At 44.5% G+C, this 19549-nt stretch overlaps 1 protein-coding gene across 6 annotated transcripts in view; it reads right to left on the reverse strand.

Moving 5' to 3' along the window:
* Positions 1-19549, reverse strand: part of FRMD4A (FERM domain containing 4A) — a 578005-nt gene that overhangs the window by 116234 nt on the left and 442222 nt on the right. For all 6 annotated transcript variants that reach the window (XM_081154205.1, XM_081154207.1, XM_081154206.1 and 3 more), the window contains one exon: positions 12199-12283. In XM_081154205.1, coding sequence (XP_081010331.1) covers positions 12199-12283 — 85 coding nt within the window. The remainder of the gene's footprint in view (positions 1-12198; positions 12284-19549) is intronic.

Consider the following 19549-nt stretch of genomic DNA (forward strand, 5'->3'; position numbering starts at 1 on the left):
GACATCCCTTTTATGGCTCCTGGCCAGAATGGACCCAGTGGTGCTGGGCCTACACAGCCGTCTCCAAGGCGTCATCTTTAAATCTTCATGAGAAATTAAGGAGTGGACCAGTCCCCAACTTGTTATAAATCTGTTAATTTGATAAATCAATGGGGTAAGGTTACTTGATAATGAATTATGTTTTCTTTGTAAACTCCACTTCAGAACCAGTAGTGAGGCTTTATTGAAGGACACTTTATAATGGGATTGTGACTCTTTAAATTAAAATCAAATAAAATTAAGACTCCAGTTCCTCAGTTGCCATATTTCCCTCCTGTGCTCAGCAGTGCAGTGCAGCTGTTGGCTGCCGGGGCAGACAGAGCATTGCTGTCACTGCAGAAAGCCCCATCGGTCAGCACTGTTGCAGAGTTCAAGTTTAAAATGCTCTGTCCTATTAGCACTTCCCCCAAATATTTAATCATGACCTATGGACATGGTCTTTAAAGTTCATAAACCTTTTGAAAAAATTTAATATACATATTTTCTTCTATTATATATATATATATATGTATATAGTTCATATCTCCTTTCTAAACAGCTTTACTGAGGTTTAATTGATACACACAAAAATCTGCACATGTTGAATATATATAATTAGAGGCATTTTGACAACTGCATACACCTGTGTGTACTATCACATTCAAAGTAATAAGCATATCCATCACCTCCAGAATTTTCCTTGTGTCCCTTTGTGTGTGTGTATGTTTGTGTGTGTGTGGTTTTAACACCTAACACGAGATCTACCCTCTTAACAAATTTAAGTACAGGACACCGTATTGTTATATAGAGTTCAGGTCTTAAAGACGAAGGGAAATCTGAAGTCCATCAGCATGTAAGAATAATAAGAAAATAAACTGATGTTACACTTCTGTTGTCAAATTGCTGCTCTCTTCCTAACATCACCAGATCCTGTAGTGAGTGACTGGAGCACAGAAGGTTAGAGCTAGGACAGACTTACATACAGCCAGCCCAGCCCCCTGCTTACACTGAGAAGAGAAGTCCAAAACTGTAAGGGACTTGCCCACTGTCACAAGGCCTTAGTGGCAGTGATGGGGCTGGAGACAACTCCAAACTTCTTGTCCAGCATGCAGCCTTCCTGAGAGTGTGCATCCCCCAAATCAATTAGGACTCGGTCTTAGCCAACTTATTTTCAGAACCACATCTATCATCAACAATAGCTAAAACAAGAGCTACTTTTCACTTGAATTATACACTAAACTCTGATTCATGGAATTTTCTAATTGTTTTTGTGTGTGTGGTCCAGAATTGGTCCGTTATTCAAAACAATACACTAAAGCAAGCCTGTATCTTTTGAGGGAAGGATATGGTTCATGCTCTTTTGGGCTTAGGAATTTCACAGGTGGAAAATAACGTTTGGTACTGAGCTGCCTTAGGAGCATGGGCTGAGAGAACTAACGAGAACATCTGGAAGAAAGGGGACAATGATTCTATACGCTTAACCAGCTGAAGGAGCTTTACGGCCACTGCAAGCGACACAGACTGTCAGTGCTGGGATGTGGAGGAATGCCTGGAATCACATTTCTGGGATTACCAGGTCCCATCAGAATGTAAATCATTTAACAGTGTACAAATGATTTAACAGAAATGCTGTCTAGAGTTTCCACATTGGGTCATTTCTACTCTATGTTCGTTTCTATTCCCACCAACCGGCTTCCTGAGGTCACTCATGTGTACCTATTAGTGTATTGGGATGTGTGTTCTTCTGTCAAACATTTACACCTATGCTGCAGCCAGTGGCCAACTGTGGGCTAATATTTAACATCCTAGGAGAGGCTAATCTAAAGTGTAACTCAAAACCAACCATGAGCACAGCTCTGAGTTCATTATTTGACTCATCTGCTAAATGAGAATGTCTACACTGTGGGGAGAAGCAGGGTGGGGAAGGTAGATGGGGGTCTTTTTAATTTGATTTGGTTTCACACAGCCTAGTGGGCAGTTCCTGGAGAGACTTTTGGACACTAATCTGGTGGTGAACATTAACCATAATGTACCATCATTCAGAGTAAAACTACTAAAAATGCACAATTAAATGTCTCACCTGATTTACCCAAGTTCTTTCTCACCATATGTGTCCTCAGGGTAAGTGGGGAACTAGCACCTCTAAGTGGGGTGAGTTTTCACCCTCTCTGACCTTGACTATCTCCCAGGGAAGATAAGAAACACAACAGGGGTCAAAATGTGGCCAGGCAGAGGGAAAAAGATTAACGAAGGAAGTGGCCAGACATCCCACACATTTGCACCATCTGATGGAAAAGAGAGCTGCATTATGACTCCTTACCATTTCTACTTAATCTTGATTGCATTCAAGAGCCACCTCGTCTCTCCTGAGAGGTCAGGACAGAGACCTACACGCTGTGTGTAAGAACAGATCTGGGAAAGGCAGGAAGACACGTTCCTGACTGAAGGAAACAGCTCCCTACCTGCCGTGTCTGCCGATTCCCTGATGTCTATTGTCCTAACACTTTCCCCATTATACACCTGGCCCTCCCAGTCGATTTTATCTTTAAAATTCCACTGCGATGGCACCGAGCTCTAGACTTTCTGCCCACGCCACACGTTTCCCACTGGACTTCAAAAGCTGGAAGCTGAGTTCCCGTGGAGAGGAGTGAATACAAGTCTCCAGGGATCCTCCTCTCAGACACATGCTGCCCTAGGACTTTAAAAAGGCTGCTCTGCCTTTTCCTCATCTGACTTTGGCAACCCAGAGGTGGCTTCTTCCACATGTGTCTGCTCAAGCAGAGAAAGTAAACTGAATGGGACAACAGAGTGTGTGCAAAACCCCCATACTTTCCGGGATTTCCCTTGACCTGAGAACAAAATGGGAAAGGAAGGGGAACAGGAGAAGACCCCTTCAGGGGAAGATCGCTGGCCATTTCCCACATGGCACCACCCAGGCGCCGGTGTGTGACATTCCTCTGTGCCCCCAGTGCTCTCAGAACCACTCGGGGGCGGGTGCTGCAGGGTTTGCTGAGCGGGGCTCTTGCCTGGGAATCTAGGGTGCTCTGGTGGGCATGTAGTAATTCTATCTTGAGACTCATTGGTAAGAAAGGGATGCTGGTAGAAGGGAACATGATGTCTGGTAGTTAATGTGGCCATTTGGTGCACATTTTGGGGTGTCTGTTTCATGTACTACTGAATAATGTGTGGTGCTTTCTTTGATCTTTTGAAAGATGGTAGGGAAGGTCAAACTTGACCATCTGCAGGTGTGTGCATATGTGTTAGGAGCAGGCTGGGGGATGGCTTCACTTCCTCCAGTCAGCACGGTTTTATCCTAGGTGATTAAGTAGCTGATGGAAGAGGCCTGAGGTCATTCATAAGCAGCAATGCTTAACAATATTCTCAGAAAGATTTCCGTCCCAGGGTCTCCAAGTGTTCCAAACAAATAGCCCCACAAGAACCCTGAGTGGCAGGTGTTGTGGACTTTCTCCAAAAGTCCTCAGAGCTGGAGGATCTCGTCATGCTCCCCTGGTGCTGAGGAGCATGGTGGTGGTCTTTCCACACAACCAAGAATCTTAATGAAAAGCATTCCTCCCTGGTAAGGAATGACAGAAATTCCAAGTTTCACATAAGATTAATGAGATAATTATAATAAAATATGACTAACAACCATATGGTAGGTTGTGAAGCTTCCAGTGAGGACAACCTTTGCAAAGCCCATTCAGAATGACTTACAGGGCGGGCCAGTGGGTTTCCGAATGAATCCTACCAACTGTGACCTTTCTTCTCACTCACAAAAATATAAGATCATAGTTTCTTGCTGTCCTCCTTAAGATCATTTCTATGCTCACCTGAACATTCCAGATTCTAGTTCTTACCCTCCAAACAGCTCTGGGACATTGAATAAATCACTGATCTTGAGTTTCATCTTCCTTACCAGTCGAATGGGAACAGCAATTTCTCTTCCAATTATATTACTGAGTTTGGTGAGGTGATAATGTAGAAGTGATTTGGAAACTCTAAGACACACTACAAATATCATGTTTGTATTATTTATTTTTGCTCATTGGTGTTTAAAAATCATCTGAACTCCACAGTTTTGCCTCTGTTCTTCAGCACTTTTGGCATATATAGAAATCTTCAGTAAGCTATATATTTTTGAAAGAGGTGTGCAGCACTGTGTGTGTGTATGTGTCTACATGTGTGTGTATATCATCCAAGTGGGTCCTGATGCACACATTTCGCCTCCCTGTGGCTGTGTAACTGCCCCACCTTATTACACAACTCACTCGTAATGACTACAAGAACTCGCCCCCAGGCAAACAGGAGCTGTGGTGCATGATAGGACTGATGTGATCTTGCACAATTTCTCTTTCTAGCCTTTTGCCAGTTTTTCATCAGTCAAGTCACTTCATGTTTGTCTCATGATCCCTTGGAGTATATGCCATTCACGCTGGGCCCCCACTCTCATTGTGTGGCACAGGGATAGCTCTTGCTGTCTACTATACACAGCCCATTGCATGACCCTGAGGAATCTTTTAGAGGTCATGGGCAGCCAAGATGGTGAGTCCACACGAGTCTGTTTCTAGAGTTGAAAACGAAGGGCCTTCTCTGTCCTGAGCTTCCACTTTCTGTCATATGAGCACACACGCTACACCTGCAATAATCACTCTGCGAAATAAGGATTAGGATGCTGTAAGTCTGAGACTAATATTTATGTTGGTTCATTTGTCCTGTGGGACTTGATTCTGGGCTTTGTTTCTCTCATCTTCAGAGGAGATGATATCATCTGCTCATTAGCAAAGTTCTTTAAAGATCTTGGATAAAGACCACATATTTCAATTTTGTCAAAAGGAATGGTATTTAGACCTAAGTGGTAAGCACGGCCCAAGGCTGATTATTTAAGCTCCCATAACATGTGATGCTCCCAGACCAATGTGGAAATCTTGGAAAGGAAGGTTGGGCAAGGCCCCCCCAACACACCTAACATCAGAATTGTAAGTTTTTTCTGACATGATCTGTTTGCTCTCAGTGGGCACATAGGCACCAAACTTAGTAATTTCCCAGGGAATATGTGAATCCTTGCTCCCTGGGGTTGGAAAGTAATCAATTAAAAAGTTTACTGAACATTCATGGAACATGATCATAAAAATTCACTCAGAAAAATGCCCATGCCAATTTTTCCTCCATCCCAAAGTGGCACATTTCCATCCCTCTTCAGATGGTGACTGTGGGTCCTGTTTCTTTGACTATCATTGTTGGATAAGTGTTGAGATCAAGCAAAATTTAAATTTGACAAATATACTTACAGAGCAAACAGCTGATCCCTTCAGGTCTGGACAGGGTTACACAGTTCAAACATGAGATTCATAATTGCACAGTTACTCATCTGACTAGTCCCTCACTTCACTAGACTGAAATCATAAAAGTATCAAATTACTCCTACAAGGAATTAAATGGAGATAGAAGGTCTTTCAGTGTGGGAGCGAATTTTCTTGTCTCTCTGTGAAGAATCTTGGGGGCTGGGTCTCAGATTTCTTTATTTCCCTTATAACTTTAAGTTCTATAATTTATGGGAATCCTTCTAAAAAATTAGACAGACAGTGACATTTTATGACCCGGCGTTTGTTGTTTGCAAGGCTACTGCAAATTACTATGGTGATTAACTTTTCACATCAATTTCATTTTGTCAGTGGAGAACTCAGAGCAGGCAGGATTTGATCCTGTAGCCTGAAGGTGGGGACAGAGCTGAGAATCCAAGTCCACCCGACCGCTCCTATGTGGTGTGACAAGCCCACTATCTCCTGACTGATGGCTTCTCCAGTTGACGTAGGAGGCCACATCCAAAGAGGGAGAGAACCAGATGGGAAGCTTAGCAGGAGAGCTCTGCTGTCTCGAGTTCCTTCCTAGGGAACACATAACATCCCCAGGCGCAGTTCCCATGGGAGTTCACCACAGGACTAGATAGATTTCTAAATGAACCTCTCCATCCCCGGTCATAAATTTCCTTGCCATCACCCACATGTCAGCTGAGTTGAGAAAACACATCAGAAGTGCTGTTGGAGCGTGTGGAGCACCAGTGGCCTCAGTCTGTACTTCCTCCTGCTTTACTCAAACTAAACAATTACAGTCCTGCTCTCTCGTGGCTGCAGTCTATTGTCTGCCACTTGGGTAGGTTAGCACCGTATTTCCCTGCTCTTTTTGTAGAAAATAAAGGAGCTGTACAGTAGGGAAAGTGAGGGAGAAACCCACTTTGGTCATGGGCTCTGTCTCCTCCTGGTGAAGAGAGTGGAATACCAATTTGTAGCTGGGGGGAAAAAATCAAACAAAAGCCCTTTTCTCACATCTCTGCTGTTGAAGAAACCCAAGGTCTGTTCCCTGGAGAAGATGAACAGGAAGCTGGGATACGGTGGACTGAAAGCACAGTGGCGAAAGGCACATCTGTACAGGAATGGAGCCACCGCCTGCCCTGGGCAGGACGGGAGGGGCTCCTCTGGAGAGAACGAAGTGCCACAGAGAAAGGACACCCAAACACTGATATCTCGGGGTACACAGTGAAAGAACCAGCTTGCCAATGGATCACCTCACAGGGACACCCAGAACCACCCCCTCCTGGACCCTGGGAGCATGAGTTAGCTTTTGAGTGTCTCACTTTTTTTTGCTTGTTAATCTTCACCTGAGGATATTTTTTCCATTGATTTTTAGAGAGAGGAAGGGAGGGAGGAGGGAGGGAGAGAAAGAGAGAGAGATCAATGTGAGAGAGACACATCAGTTGGCTGCCTCCCATGACGCCCTGACCCAAGCTGGGGATCGAGGCTGCAACCCTTGACTGGGAATCAAACCCATGACCCTTCAGAGCTCAGGCCAACGCTCTAACCATTGAGCAACACTGGCCAGGGCTAAGTGCCTCACTCTTAAATATCAATGAACAGACCAGAGTCAACAGATAATTAAGGCAAGCCTCCTAATGAGAGACACAGACCACAATAAATAAACAGTAAAAAAAAAAAATTAGAAACAGAATGACACATGCATGATATTATCAGAACAATAAGAGGATATTAGGTTCAAAGACAATCAAAGAATAATATAATGCATAAAAAAGAAAATCCAGATAATATGAAGGAAGTCTTGGAAATTAAAAACATGACAGCAAAGGTTAAAAAGTCAATAGAAGAGATTAAAGACACTATTGACAAAATTTCCTAGAAGATAGAATAAAAAGACACAGATGAAAAGTAGGAGAGATGAGGTATCAAAGCAGGACTCGGAAGCAACACCTCAGATATCCTGAGAGAAATCTTCGTTCTGTATTTCCACACAGTCACACTATTAATCAGATATGAAGGCAGAAGACTTTTTCAGATTTGCAAGCACCCAAGCAGTTTACTTCCCACATGCACTTTCTCTGGATTGCTGTAGGATGTTGTCCAGTGAAACGATGGTGTAAAACAAAACACAGGAAGAATCAGGATCCAGGAAACAGACAACCCACCACAGAGTTGGGGTGCAGGAAAGAAGGAATGGGTAAGGGGTGTCCTGTGAATGATTCAACACGCATACTATAGCAAGAGGATGGAAGGCTCCAAAAGGGAGGTCCCAAGAAAAACGACAAAAGGCAGCGCAACCAAAACCAAACCAAAGAGAGCTGATGAATTACCTGATGCTTTTGGAAATTAATATTAGTATGCATTTAGGAGTCTGTAGAAGCTTTTGGGGAATAAAGACGGATACACAAAAACTAAACAAGTAACAGCAAGGCAATTATTACCTTTAGGTAAAACATCTGGTTATCTAAAAAAAGAATCACAACCATAGGATGCTACTTGGATTAGTCATAATAATGTGATGCTGACGGCTGTGGCTTTCGCCCAGAACTAATGCGAAAATAGGAAAGGCAAAGTGGGGATGGTTGTACAGGAGACCTTCATCCTCACCTATCTTAACAGGAACTCAATAAATCTAAAATGGATAACTCAAGGAATAACGCCCTGTGCCCATTATTTAGAAACAGAGAGGCAAATACCAGAAGAAACAGCTAAAACTGTTGTAAGTGGTGGGACTGAGGGTGGGGATCTTTTTCATAAGAAGCCTCTTAGAACCATTCAGATTTTAAACTGCATCCTAGATTGTGTGTGTTACATGCCGTTGAGCCAGATCTGACTCCTGGTGACTCCATGAATTTGTGATGTGCAGTGGCCTGTCCTCAACAGCCCTGCCCAGCTCCTGTAGACTCCTGTCTACAGCTGCTTTTATAGAGTCAATCCATCTCATATTTGGTCTTCCTCTTTTCCTGCAGCCTTCTAGTTTTGCCAGCATTATTGTCTGTGTTATATATTACTTGGATAAAAGTAAATATTTATGCTTTAAAAAGTGAATGAAACAGGGTCTTAGAAGAAGCAAGAATAAATAGCTTATTTTATCTGAACAACTTGGATTCTGCTGTGCTATAGGAATCATTGCCTAAGAAACAGGAAGGGAGATATTAAATCTGTGCTGTGTCAACTGAAGCCTCCGGAATCAGCATCACCTACAGGTTATGTCTGGCACCGCCCTCTGGCCCCAGGGCAGCGTGGGTGACATATAGATCACAGCCAAAAAAACACCTCGGGCCTGAGCCCAAGTGAGCAGTTTTATCTCAACCAGAGCTAACAGTGTGCCTGGCACGGTACTAACCTAGTTCATGCTTCATCTCGCTTCATTTTCTCAAGAACCATTTTCCTTGCAAACCAAAGCAGAACATTGAGCTTGGAGACATCACAGAAGGTGTTCACACTTATTGCATTTACTAAGAGGCGGAGCTGGGAAGGGAACCCACGTCTGTGGGACACCAAATCTAAATTCCTAATCATAATCACTGTGCTACTGGAACTCCCAAGGTCTTTCCGTTTACAACTTGCACAACAGGTCACACCAGGCCCTTTGTCTTTGAGTAAGTCCCGTATCCTCCCTGACATCAGTTTCCTTCCTCTGGAAAGTTAATGTGTCCCACTCAACCTCACTCATGAGGCTCAAATAAAATAATACATGTGGACATTTTAAAAATAAACTGTTAAGTGTCAATTTATGCAAATTAAAATATTATTTTTGATGACAGGGAGGGAAACAGGTCGTCCGTGACGCTGTTTGGTGTCTTTTGTAAACTTCAGCCATCCCTGGGTCATTGGCACGGCCAAGCTCTAGGACAGTTCCTGAGACGAAGCAGCTGGGTTCTCGACTGACCTTTCCCCAACCATGTCAGTAGGCAGGCTGCTGCTGTGGGCAACGTGATCAGAAATGAATACATCACCACCTTCATTTGGGAATCTATAATATTTCATTATGAGGATTTTTAAAATATTTTTATTTCCCCTGAATCCCAGAGTCCTCAGAAGCACTGCAGCCTTCAACTCCAGCTGAGCATTTGTGATTAGACTGGACCGATCAACCCCAAGAAGGAAACTTTCTCTCCCTTTACCCAGGTGCCGGTATAAGCACGATTTGGGGCAACTTTTTACTTGCTGGGGTTTGTGTGTGATTTCATCAGTTCAGGGATTCCCAGACATTTACTGCCCACGTCTGCCACCTAGTGGATGGTGCTCACTTTTTATTTCTGACGGTTTTCAAAGAGCTTTCACATTCACTAAATAAAAACCAGCAGTTATTCTTATAATCTGTGAGGTATGTAAGGTTGGTATTATTATTTCCACGTTATAATGAGAAAAGAAGGGCTTAGAGAGAGGAAGGAATCTGCTAGTTCCTGGAACTGCATTTAGTGACTTTTCCCTCCATTCAGCAAAACCCCAAAATACTTTGGTCTTGAATCACTGGGTTTGAGCCCAGTTTAAGTCCTGGCTCAGCAACTGTCACCAAGTGAGGTCCTTTCACAGAATTGGATTTGATCACTACCAGGCCCTCATTATTTTGAATATTTGCATTTCGAAAAACTATTCTGAGCAATGAATGTGAAATACTTCCAAAAGGAAAAGTGATGGCTAATACACCATTTCAACGTGTGTGTATGTGTGCGCGTGTGTGTGTATGTGCATGTGTAAATAGTTTTGGGTTGTTGAAATCCCCCCAAAATGAGTTTAGTTAAGTGTGAAAATACAGGTAGTGGGATCTTCTCGGACTTTCAAATATAACTGTTGACCACTTTATAACATGTGTCCTTGGCTTTGAAGTTCTCTGGATGCAGAAGCATCTTCTACTCTAAGGAGAGTATGCCCTCCAGGGTGCAGGGCGACCGAGCTCAACCCTCACTGAGGCTGCCATTCAGTAGATATGTGACCTCAAGCGAATCTCATAACCTCCCTGAGCCTCATCTACGTCACAGGGAAAACAGGGATAAAAAGTAATATTCCTCTCAAAGGTATATGAAGATTCAGTCACACGACTTACAGAAGGCACTCAGCACCCAGCCTGCCACCCTAAGACCTGAGCAGGTATCACCTGTCTTTATGTTGCTAATGGGCCAACCTGACGTGTGTGCTGAAGGCTCCCTTAGTGAGACAGAGGGTGCGTGTTGGGGGCCAGCAGAGTGGATGCTTATTTTGCGTATGTTCTCCTAGTAGTGGTTCTCAGCCCAGGGGGTGCTTTGCAAGTCCCTGTCCCTAGGGAGGGTGTGTGTGCTGGAAATGCCTGTGGCATCTGGGTTCTCCAATGGAAGGAGGAAACACTACAAGCATATGGGGGAATTGGATGCAGTGCAAGGGACAGTCCCACCCAATCAAGAACTGTCCCTTGAAGAGACATTTCTCTAAAGAAGATACACAAATGGCCACTGGGCATATGAAAAGGTGTTCAACATCACTAATAATTAGGGAAATGCAAACCAAAATCAAAATAAGACACCACCCCACACCATTAGGGTGGCCATTATTAAGAAACACACAGAAGACAAGTGTTGGCGAGGATGCCAAGGAATTAGAACCTTTATCCATTGTTGGTGGGAATATAAATTGGTGCGGTCACAATGGAAATCAGTCTGGCAACTTCTCAAATTAAACACAGAATTGCTATATAATCCAGCAATACCACTTCTGGGTATACACCCAAAACAATGGAAAGCAGGGACTTGTACAGATATTTATAAACCATGTCATAGCAACATTATTCATAGTAGCCAAAAGGTGGAACCCACCCAAGTGTCCATTGATGGATGAATAGATAAACAGGATATGGCATATCAATATAATTAAATATTATTCAGCCTTAAAAAGGAAGGAAATTTTGACAACATGGATTAACCCTGAGGACATTATACTAAGTGAAATAAGCCAGTCTCAAAATAACAAACGCAGGTGGGGCAAAAGTAGGTTTACAGTTGTGAGTACGTGAAGCACAGAGTTTATTTTTGTGTTATTTTGTACCACCCTGTACCGCTTGATTCCACTTATATGAGGTACCTATAGCAGTTAAATTCACAGAGACAGAAGGCAGAATGGTGGCCAGGGTCTGGAGGGAGGAGAAAGCAGCTGGTGTTTAACGGGTACAGAGTTTCAGCTTTATAAGATGGACGGTAATGATGTAAGTGCACTCAGTACCACTGACCTGCACATTTACCAATGGTTATGATAGCAAATTTTATGTGTATTTTAGCACAATTAAAAAAAATTGTCCCACCCAAAGTCCAATAGCATCTCTGAGAGATACTGCTAGAACATCTAAAAGTTACAAGTTCAGCCCGGCCCGGCGTGGCTCTGTGGTTGAGCATCGACCTAGGATCCAGGCGATCGGGGTTCGATTCCCAGTCAGGGCACATGCCTGGGTTGCGGGCTCGATCAATGACTCTCTCATCATTGATGTCTCTATCTCTCTCTCTCCCTCTCCTTTCCTCTCTCTGAAATCAATAAAGATATGTTTAAAAAAATAAAAGTTACAAGTTCATTCACACTAGTGAGACATAAGTTGACTAGTGCATCTGTCATGCTTGTCTAGGTTTCCTCTTTGTGTCCGTTGCCAGGTTAGGGAGACCCCTAAGATCAGGTTAAAGAACACCTCAAGGGGCCAAAAACACAGCGATGGGATCAGGAATCACGTTATTAACCTGGGTAGCTCCAGTTTCATGGAGTTCTCATTTATTTATAGTAAATCATTTATAAGTTACTCCTACTATTCCTTAAAATCACATTAGAGGCAACAACTTGGGGTTTCCAGCTTCAAATGATTCTTCCAGATCTCAACGGGCAACTCTGAACCGGGAGGGGAAGAAGTTCTTACCTTGTAGATACAGGACTTGGCATTCAGGAAGAAGAGCTCAATGGTGGCGCTATCCTTCAGGTACGAAATGCTTTCTATGTAGAACCTGGAAGGGAAAAACCGCAGGTGAATCGCAGAAGCACTGACCTAGCAGAAGATCAACTGCTCTCCGAGCCACAGATTTGCCATGAGGACTAGGGCTCCCAGTCCTAAATGAACACGAGAAAAAGGTATCAACTGTAACCTTCATATGATTCCTTTTTTGAGAGAAAACAGTGTATTTCAAGTCTTTATAGTGGGTTAGGACCATCATGCCTAATAGCCCTGACCCTGGCAAAGAACCGGGCCTGCCTTCAGCTTCTTAGAGTGGACTTAAACTCAGCCGTTTACTTTCTTATTCCTTACCTGCTTTCCTTTTTTTTTTAAATATATCTTTATTGATTTCAGAGAGAGGAAAGGAGAGGGAGAGAGAGGTAGAAACATCAATGATGAGAGAGTCACTGATCGGCTGCGCCCACAACCCGGGCATGTGCCCTGACTGGGAATCGAACCCTGATTTCCTGGATCCTAGGTCGATGCTTAACCGCTGAGCCACGCCCGGCTGGGCTGCTTTCCATTTTTTAAACAATGCTATTTGTTTTCAGTACATTACTTTTTTGTCCTAATCATTGTTGAGCTGGATTTTTTAAAAATAGCCTCTTCTGCTTAATCAAACCAGGAGCCAAAATTATCTTAAAAATGACTACGACCTGTCTTCCCGAAGGTGTTGGTGTGTGGTTTGATTTCTGTACATCCAGAGGGTGACAAGTTCAACACGGTAACATTAATGCATATTAAGCCAAACAAGAATTGAATTTTTATCCAGGTGAGACTTATTGATGTTTTTCAAGATGAAATATGCTAAAATTATTGAAGTTTACATTAAGTGCACCTTTACACACTGACTTTGGAGTTTATTAAATTCCTTAATTAGATAAGGTGTTGGTGCTTGTCTAAGGATCAGCTGCACTAAGGGAGTAGGAGTTGTGATAAGAGGGGAAAGAGGAGATGATTGAAATGCAGGGCCCTGGAGGAGCAGAAGGCTATGAGTGGGTATAACAACTCTTAGGGGCACTGGATACCTGCCTCATGGAAACTGGGGACCCCCAGGGGGAGATGCAGTGAAAAGAGAAGAAACAAGTGGTATAATGTTCTAGAACCGCATTACAAGGCGATGGAAAGAATCCTGGGGAAGAAGTCGAGGCCAGCAGTCTGGTCCCAGCTCTGTGTGATGTAAGGTAAGTTACATAATCTCTCTGGGCTTCTTTTCCAGATTATAAAAGGAGATGGCAGCACTCAGTCAGTGGCTCTACATCTAAGAATCTACTGCTTTCAGTACTGGAAACTAATTCAGATTAAAACAACAATAACCACAAAAACAACACACCAACATTGTATAAAGAAAAAAAAAAAAAAGAGTCCATATGCCAGTTCAAGTCCAAGGCCACCAGTCAGCAATCTTTTGTCTATGGACTAATGTGTTCTATCATTTTTCAAAAGTGTGCAGAGGCTGTTGTGATTAATACATTACAGATTCATTTAAATTTGTCAGTTCAGAGTAATGTCAAGTATTAGCAGATATTTTCAATCAACAGATATCAGTACAATTACCATTATGTGAGAGTCTACAGAATTTTTGGAAATTACTATATGGCCCCCATTCTTGCAACGCCTGGGCTGGTTGATCTCTGCCACAAGCCCCCCCCCCCCCCGAAAGTAAATAAATAAATAGATGAATAAATGAAGTCATCTGCCTCCTGGAGCAGGTACTGTAGTATGTGGAAGCCTCCACGCAGTGTCTGTGGTGGTCTCAGAGGAACTGTCGAGTTGTGTAACTTTCAGGTCTCTAATAACGGAGACTTGCAATGCAGTAGCAAATTCTACATCTCAAAGCAAAATAAGTTAAATTTGATTTAATTAAAATCTACATCCACTATAAAGGGCTTTTGGAGAGGGGCAGTCAGAATATCAAAATGAAAAAGGGAGGAAGGGAGAAAAGAGGGAAGGATGGAGGGAGGGTAGGAGGGAAGTGAGGGGAAGGAGTGGGAGAGGAGGAACGGGGGACAATGCCTTGGACCCCACTCGAGGTGGCTCAGAAGAATGCCAGTTCGGCTGGGTGACTTGCAGGTGTGGCCTATTACAGATGAAACTTGCTTTGTGCTTTCGTTCAAGTTATTCCTCTCACCTGGCCCCCAAAACAATCCTTCACACCCAGCTCACTCTGGCTCCCTTCAGCCCTCGCTCAGGATCACCACACGTTACCTGATTCCAGTGGCTCGCCCCACAGAAGAGCCCTCTCCCAGGCTCCTGCGCCACCCTCTGCCTGTGGCGTTGCCTCCCAGTCTGTAATTTTCTGTGCCTTGGGATGCCTCCTCACTAGGCGGCTGCTGCTCGCTCCTTGTCGTAGTGCCTCTCCAGGACTACCGCAGTGCCTGGCATGAACTTGAGCTTACTATGTATCTGTGAATGAAACCTGATTTTCAACTGTTCTCTGCACTCGCCACTGGTTGGAGTTCTTACTGGACAGTGAAATGCGCAATGAAGGCAATGCAGGAGGGAGAAGAAATACATGGTTTCCCAGATGTCGCGAAATTCTAGGTTAGGGGGTTTTATATTCCACATCCGGCCCTTGCCCTGCCCCTTCCCTCACTGATAACATGGAAAGTTGTTCAAACCAAGCTGCTGCTCGCCTCGACTCCGAAAGCCAGAATAACAGCAGGGGCGTCTTGAGTTCAACAGTGAGTGAGTGAGCTGAGCTCTGTAACAATCATTTGGAGTCTAAACCTGTTGGGTCTGGAGCAACTTCATTTTCAAAGCAACTCATTATGTCTTTATTGCATTTGTTTTAGTTCTTGAGCATTTAGGAGTGAAGACATTCTGTATTTCCAGCCCCGGTTTTCTCAAAAGTATATTAAAGAAACAACGGCCTGGCCGGTGTGGCTCAGTGGTCAGAGCGTAGTCCCTCGAACTGAAGGGTCTCGTGTTTGATTCCCGGTCAAGGGCACAGACCTGGGTTGCGGGTTCACTTCATGCGCCAGGTTGGGGAGTGTGCAGGAGGCAACCAGTAATGTATCTCTCTCACATTGATGTTTCCTTCTCCCCTCCCCCCTTTCTGAAAAAGCAATGAAAAAAACATCCTCAAGAGAGGATTAAGAAAAAAAAGGGAAACATAACAATTCCCTTCAACTCTCTAATAATAGAAAACTAAAATCAGATGGCATTCTTTTTTTTCTTTTTTTCTGACAGCATTAATTTCCACCGAGCTCTGTGTTGTCTGGCTGTCCAAGAGGCAAGAAGGTAGAGGAAATAACAAGCATATTCTCACATGAAGGAAAAAAAATCACCTCCTCTTGACAGAAATTGTAAAGCAGTTTCCTGTTACCCTTTATCACTAAGAAACAGCTTGGAAAACCCTGTGAGTTCCAGGCCTGTCATATTATTATTCTATAACCTTGGATATTTAACTCATCCTGAACTTGCCATCTGTGCAAGGGAACTGGTGAGTCAAAAATGCCTAGAGAAAAACAGACCTCAGACGTCTCAGTTCACACACCGAGGCCCTGCACACTCGTGAGAAGAAAGTTCTGTGGAAATGGGAAATGGCAGTAGTTTCAGTTCAAAGTCAAGAGTTTCTATTTTCTCTCTTTTTTAAACCAGTTCTGTTTTGTTTGTTTTTTGTTTTTTATTTTCCTGAGAGCCTTGTCAAAGGTACTCCTTTTCAGCAGTAGGTGGCGATGTTGCATTTCTTTAACTACCAGTGTGGGGATTCCTCAAATACCCAGTTCACAAAGAAAATTTCAGGTCTCTGGGTAAACGTCCCAAAAGGAGTTATTTCTTGTAGATTCGGAGTGTCTGAATGGACAATTCCAAGTCTGGTTCTGCACTAACCATGGGTTAATACCAATGTCTGGGGCCTCATTAACTCTGGAGGGACTGCCTTCCCAGCATTAACCAATTCCTAGAGATAGTAAAGGAGTCACCCGGGAGCATGCCCTTCATACGCAGACCAACCGATCCAGAGCCCACACACTCTGCCTGTCACCTCCCCTAACAACTCCAGGGCGAGGAACCTCTGAAATTATTCCAAGTAGCCAATCCTCACCCATTCCTTCCACAGAAACAATACAAGCCCTTGCCCCCAGTTCCCTGTCCACCTGGCCTCGTGTGCCCCTTCCTTTTGGGAACTATGAATAGCAAACTGTTTTTTCAACGGCAGCTGTCTCCACATCTGCTGGTTTCACTGCACCTGAATCATAATAAACCTACATTTTAACAGGTTCTTCAGCAGAGTTAGCAGGACTGGATCTTAGGGCTTGTTTTTGAGGCAAAGGGAACTGTGTTCCAGGCCAAGTGCGCACCTGGCCAAGAGTGTTCTTTGGGCCCCGTGAGCAGTGTCACACAAAACCCAGCCCCGGGATATTTTATCACACTGTCTGAAGTAGGAATAAATATGGGCTAAGTCATTATGTATTTGCACACATTAAATACGCAAGAGGCCCCAAAGCTTCCAATTCATGGGATCCTTCGACTGCAGCAGACAGAACACTGTTCGGCCAATGATGTCAGCCAGGCTCCCCCCTCTGGCCCCTCCCTCCTCCTCTTCCCTCTCACATCCATCCCGTGGCACTTGGGAATCACTGAAAATCTACAGCAAGTGTTAATTAAATGCACCAGTGATTTCATTTTGTAATGAACAAAAATGTCACATTTGGAATGCTGACTTGGTAGCAAAAAAGAGCAATCATAATGAGAAGGATAACTGAGACCGCTGTGAGTTTCTGTGGCCAAATATCTCTGATGATTAGAATGTCAAGGGCACTAAAATCTTAAGACACCCAGCTGAGATCTAGCAAGTTCTGGTTAGCGAGCACCTCACTTTACACCCATGTTCCTGTGAGTGACAGGGAATAGCAATTGGTGTCTCCACCGATCAGGAAAGACACCAACTGTCAGGCCATGAACTGCCTCTAAACCCCCTCTCTTCAGTTAAAACTTTCTTTTTTCTATTGCCCACTTCAGTTCATTGTTTGTGAAAGTCTACATTTGAAGAGCCAAATCCCATCCCCATTTATTTTCCTATGAACAGTGCAGATGACCACAGCTTCAGGGACACTTGGCCAGAGAACACACAATTAAAGGAACAGCCTAGACACAGAGGAAGCATTCTGAACACAAACTTGTGTCTGTAGAAAGACAGAGAGCCCTGGACGGGTGGCTCGTTGGTTGGAGGACGGTCCTGGTACACCAAAAGGTTGCGGGTTCAATTCCCGGGCTGCCAGTTCAGTCCCCTGGGAGGCAACCGATCAATGTTTCTCTTCTCTCTCCCTCTCTCTGCCTTCCTCTCTCTCTAAAAAGCAATAATGATAATAAATAAATAAAATCCTTGGGTGGAGAATTAAAAATTTTAAAAAAGACAGAGAGACTTTCTTAGGTGGGTTGGTCTTTTTTTTTTGGACCTATTTCTCAAGCCCGCCTGGTGAACACTCTCAGAGGGTCATTATTCTTCAATATGGGGAGTTTGCCCCAGAGATCTAAACAAAGGTCTTTCGCTGAATGGGATCTCGGCCACACAGCGATCACTGGGATGCTTGTGAAGTGTGTGGCAGGTAAAGGGGTGGGGAAGATGAGGCTGGACAGGCATGCAGAAGGCACATCACATAGGACAGACAAAGATATCCTTAGTGTGACAATGGGAAATCATGAGTAGGGGAACAGATTAAATTTCTGGAAAGATGCTCCATGGCAACATATAGGAGAGATTGCAAAGGGTCAAGACCAGAAGCAGAGGTGAGCACAGAGATTTCAGAAGCAGGAGAGGTTTGTGAAGGCCCTAATTACAGCCAAGGCGGTGCGCACGGAGAGTAAGGGATGGATGTAAGAGCTAGTTAAGATGCAGACATAAGAGGAATTAGCAACTGAGGGTGGAGAAGGGAGCAGGTGGGGAGAGAAAGTGACATCAAGGTTGATGCTCTAGTTTCTGGCTTGGGGCGGGAGGGGGGCTAGAGGCGGTGGTGCCAATGACAGAGACGAGGAGGAGCCACAGAAAGAAGAGTAAGTTTGGGGGCAGAAAGCTGACATCATTCGATTCAGGCAGAGGAGGGCAGAGAAGCGCCTGTGGAATTTGGGTCCCAGAGGCCACTGACCATGGGTGATGTGACCAGAAGCTGGGCTGCCACAAAGCGTGGGCTCTGTGGGATGCGGGCAGTGCAGACCCATCTTCTGAACCTTTCTTTGCTGTGACCAGAAGGGGCATGGGGGCAGCTGGAGGAAGATGCAGGTCAGCGAGGAAATTGTTTTCTGTTAGGGTGGCAGCGAGGTGGCTGTGGAAGGGAGGGGTCCATGGAGAAGCAGCTGCTTAAGACAGAGAAAAGGAGAGAGGGGATGAACGGGAAGGCTCTCTGAGGTGGTAGAAGGTGCTGGAACTGAAGGACACGTGAACCTGCCAGCCTTGGATGATGGGACAATGGTCACTCTTCCTCTACCTGTGTGCACATGCAGTAGGTGGGGGAGAAGGCCACAAATTTGAGGCAGATACAGTTAAGTTTGTGGGTAAGGGCATGGAAGGCCGATGGAGCTCACTCATGCTAGCTTTTGTTTTTTCTGCAAAATTATAAGCAATGTTACCTCCTTGGAGCAAAGGGGGTGAGCTTCTGGTGTGGAGACTGCAGCAAGAGGGAAGGAAAGCCATTGTGGGCATGCAGAGACCCTGAGAAGGCAGACGAACACAGCCGCCTTGAAAAATTGATATCAATGTGACTTGTCACAATCAGTCATGCGCCAACATGCAGTTGTGTGATTTTTCCCCCCTGACCACACTCCCCCTGACCACACTCAGTAGAAATAAAAGAAGTGTGTGACTGAATGATCCATCTCCCATCTCTACCAGTGTGTGTGTGTGTGTGTGTGTGTGTACATGCACACACCTGAATGTATGACTGCACACATGTATGTGTGTGTGCCAAGCAGCAAGGGGAAGGGAGGTCCAGGGTAAGAAAGTGGTTGCAATTGTGCATAGCTAGGTTTGAACTGAATTAGCAGAGATGAAAACAGGCTCGGCTGATAGGACCTTAGAAGCTAAGGAAAATGCATATATGTCCCTCCTTCACTCAATGTGGAATTTCCAACAGGTAGCAGCTTTGTGACTGTGGGTTTTCCCTTCAGGAGGTGCTCTGCCCATGGTGTCTGAGGCTGTAGTGCTAAGCCGGAATGTCAGACCTGGGAGAGTGCTCTCTGTGCACCTCTCACCCAGTGCTGGGAGCATCTGTCCTCAACACCACCTCTGCGGATGGATGCTGGTTCTGCAGACACGGCAGGTGTGAGTGTGAGATGAACC

This window comes from Miniopterus schreibersii (assembly GCF_964146895.1).
Source record: "Miniopterus schreibersii genome assembly, chromosome: 1".
Taxonomy (NCBI): Eukaryota; Metazoa; Chordata; class Mammalia; order Chiroptera; family Miniopteridae; genus Miniopterus; species Miniopterus schreibersii.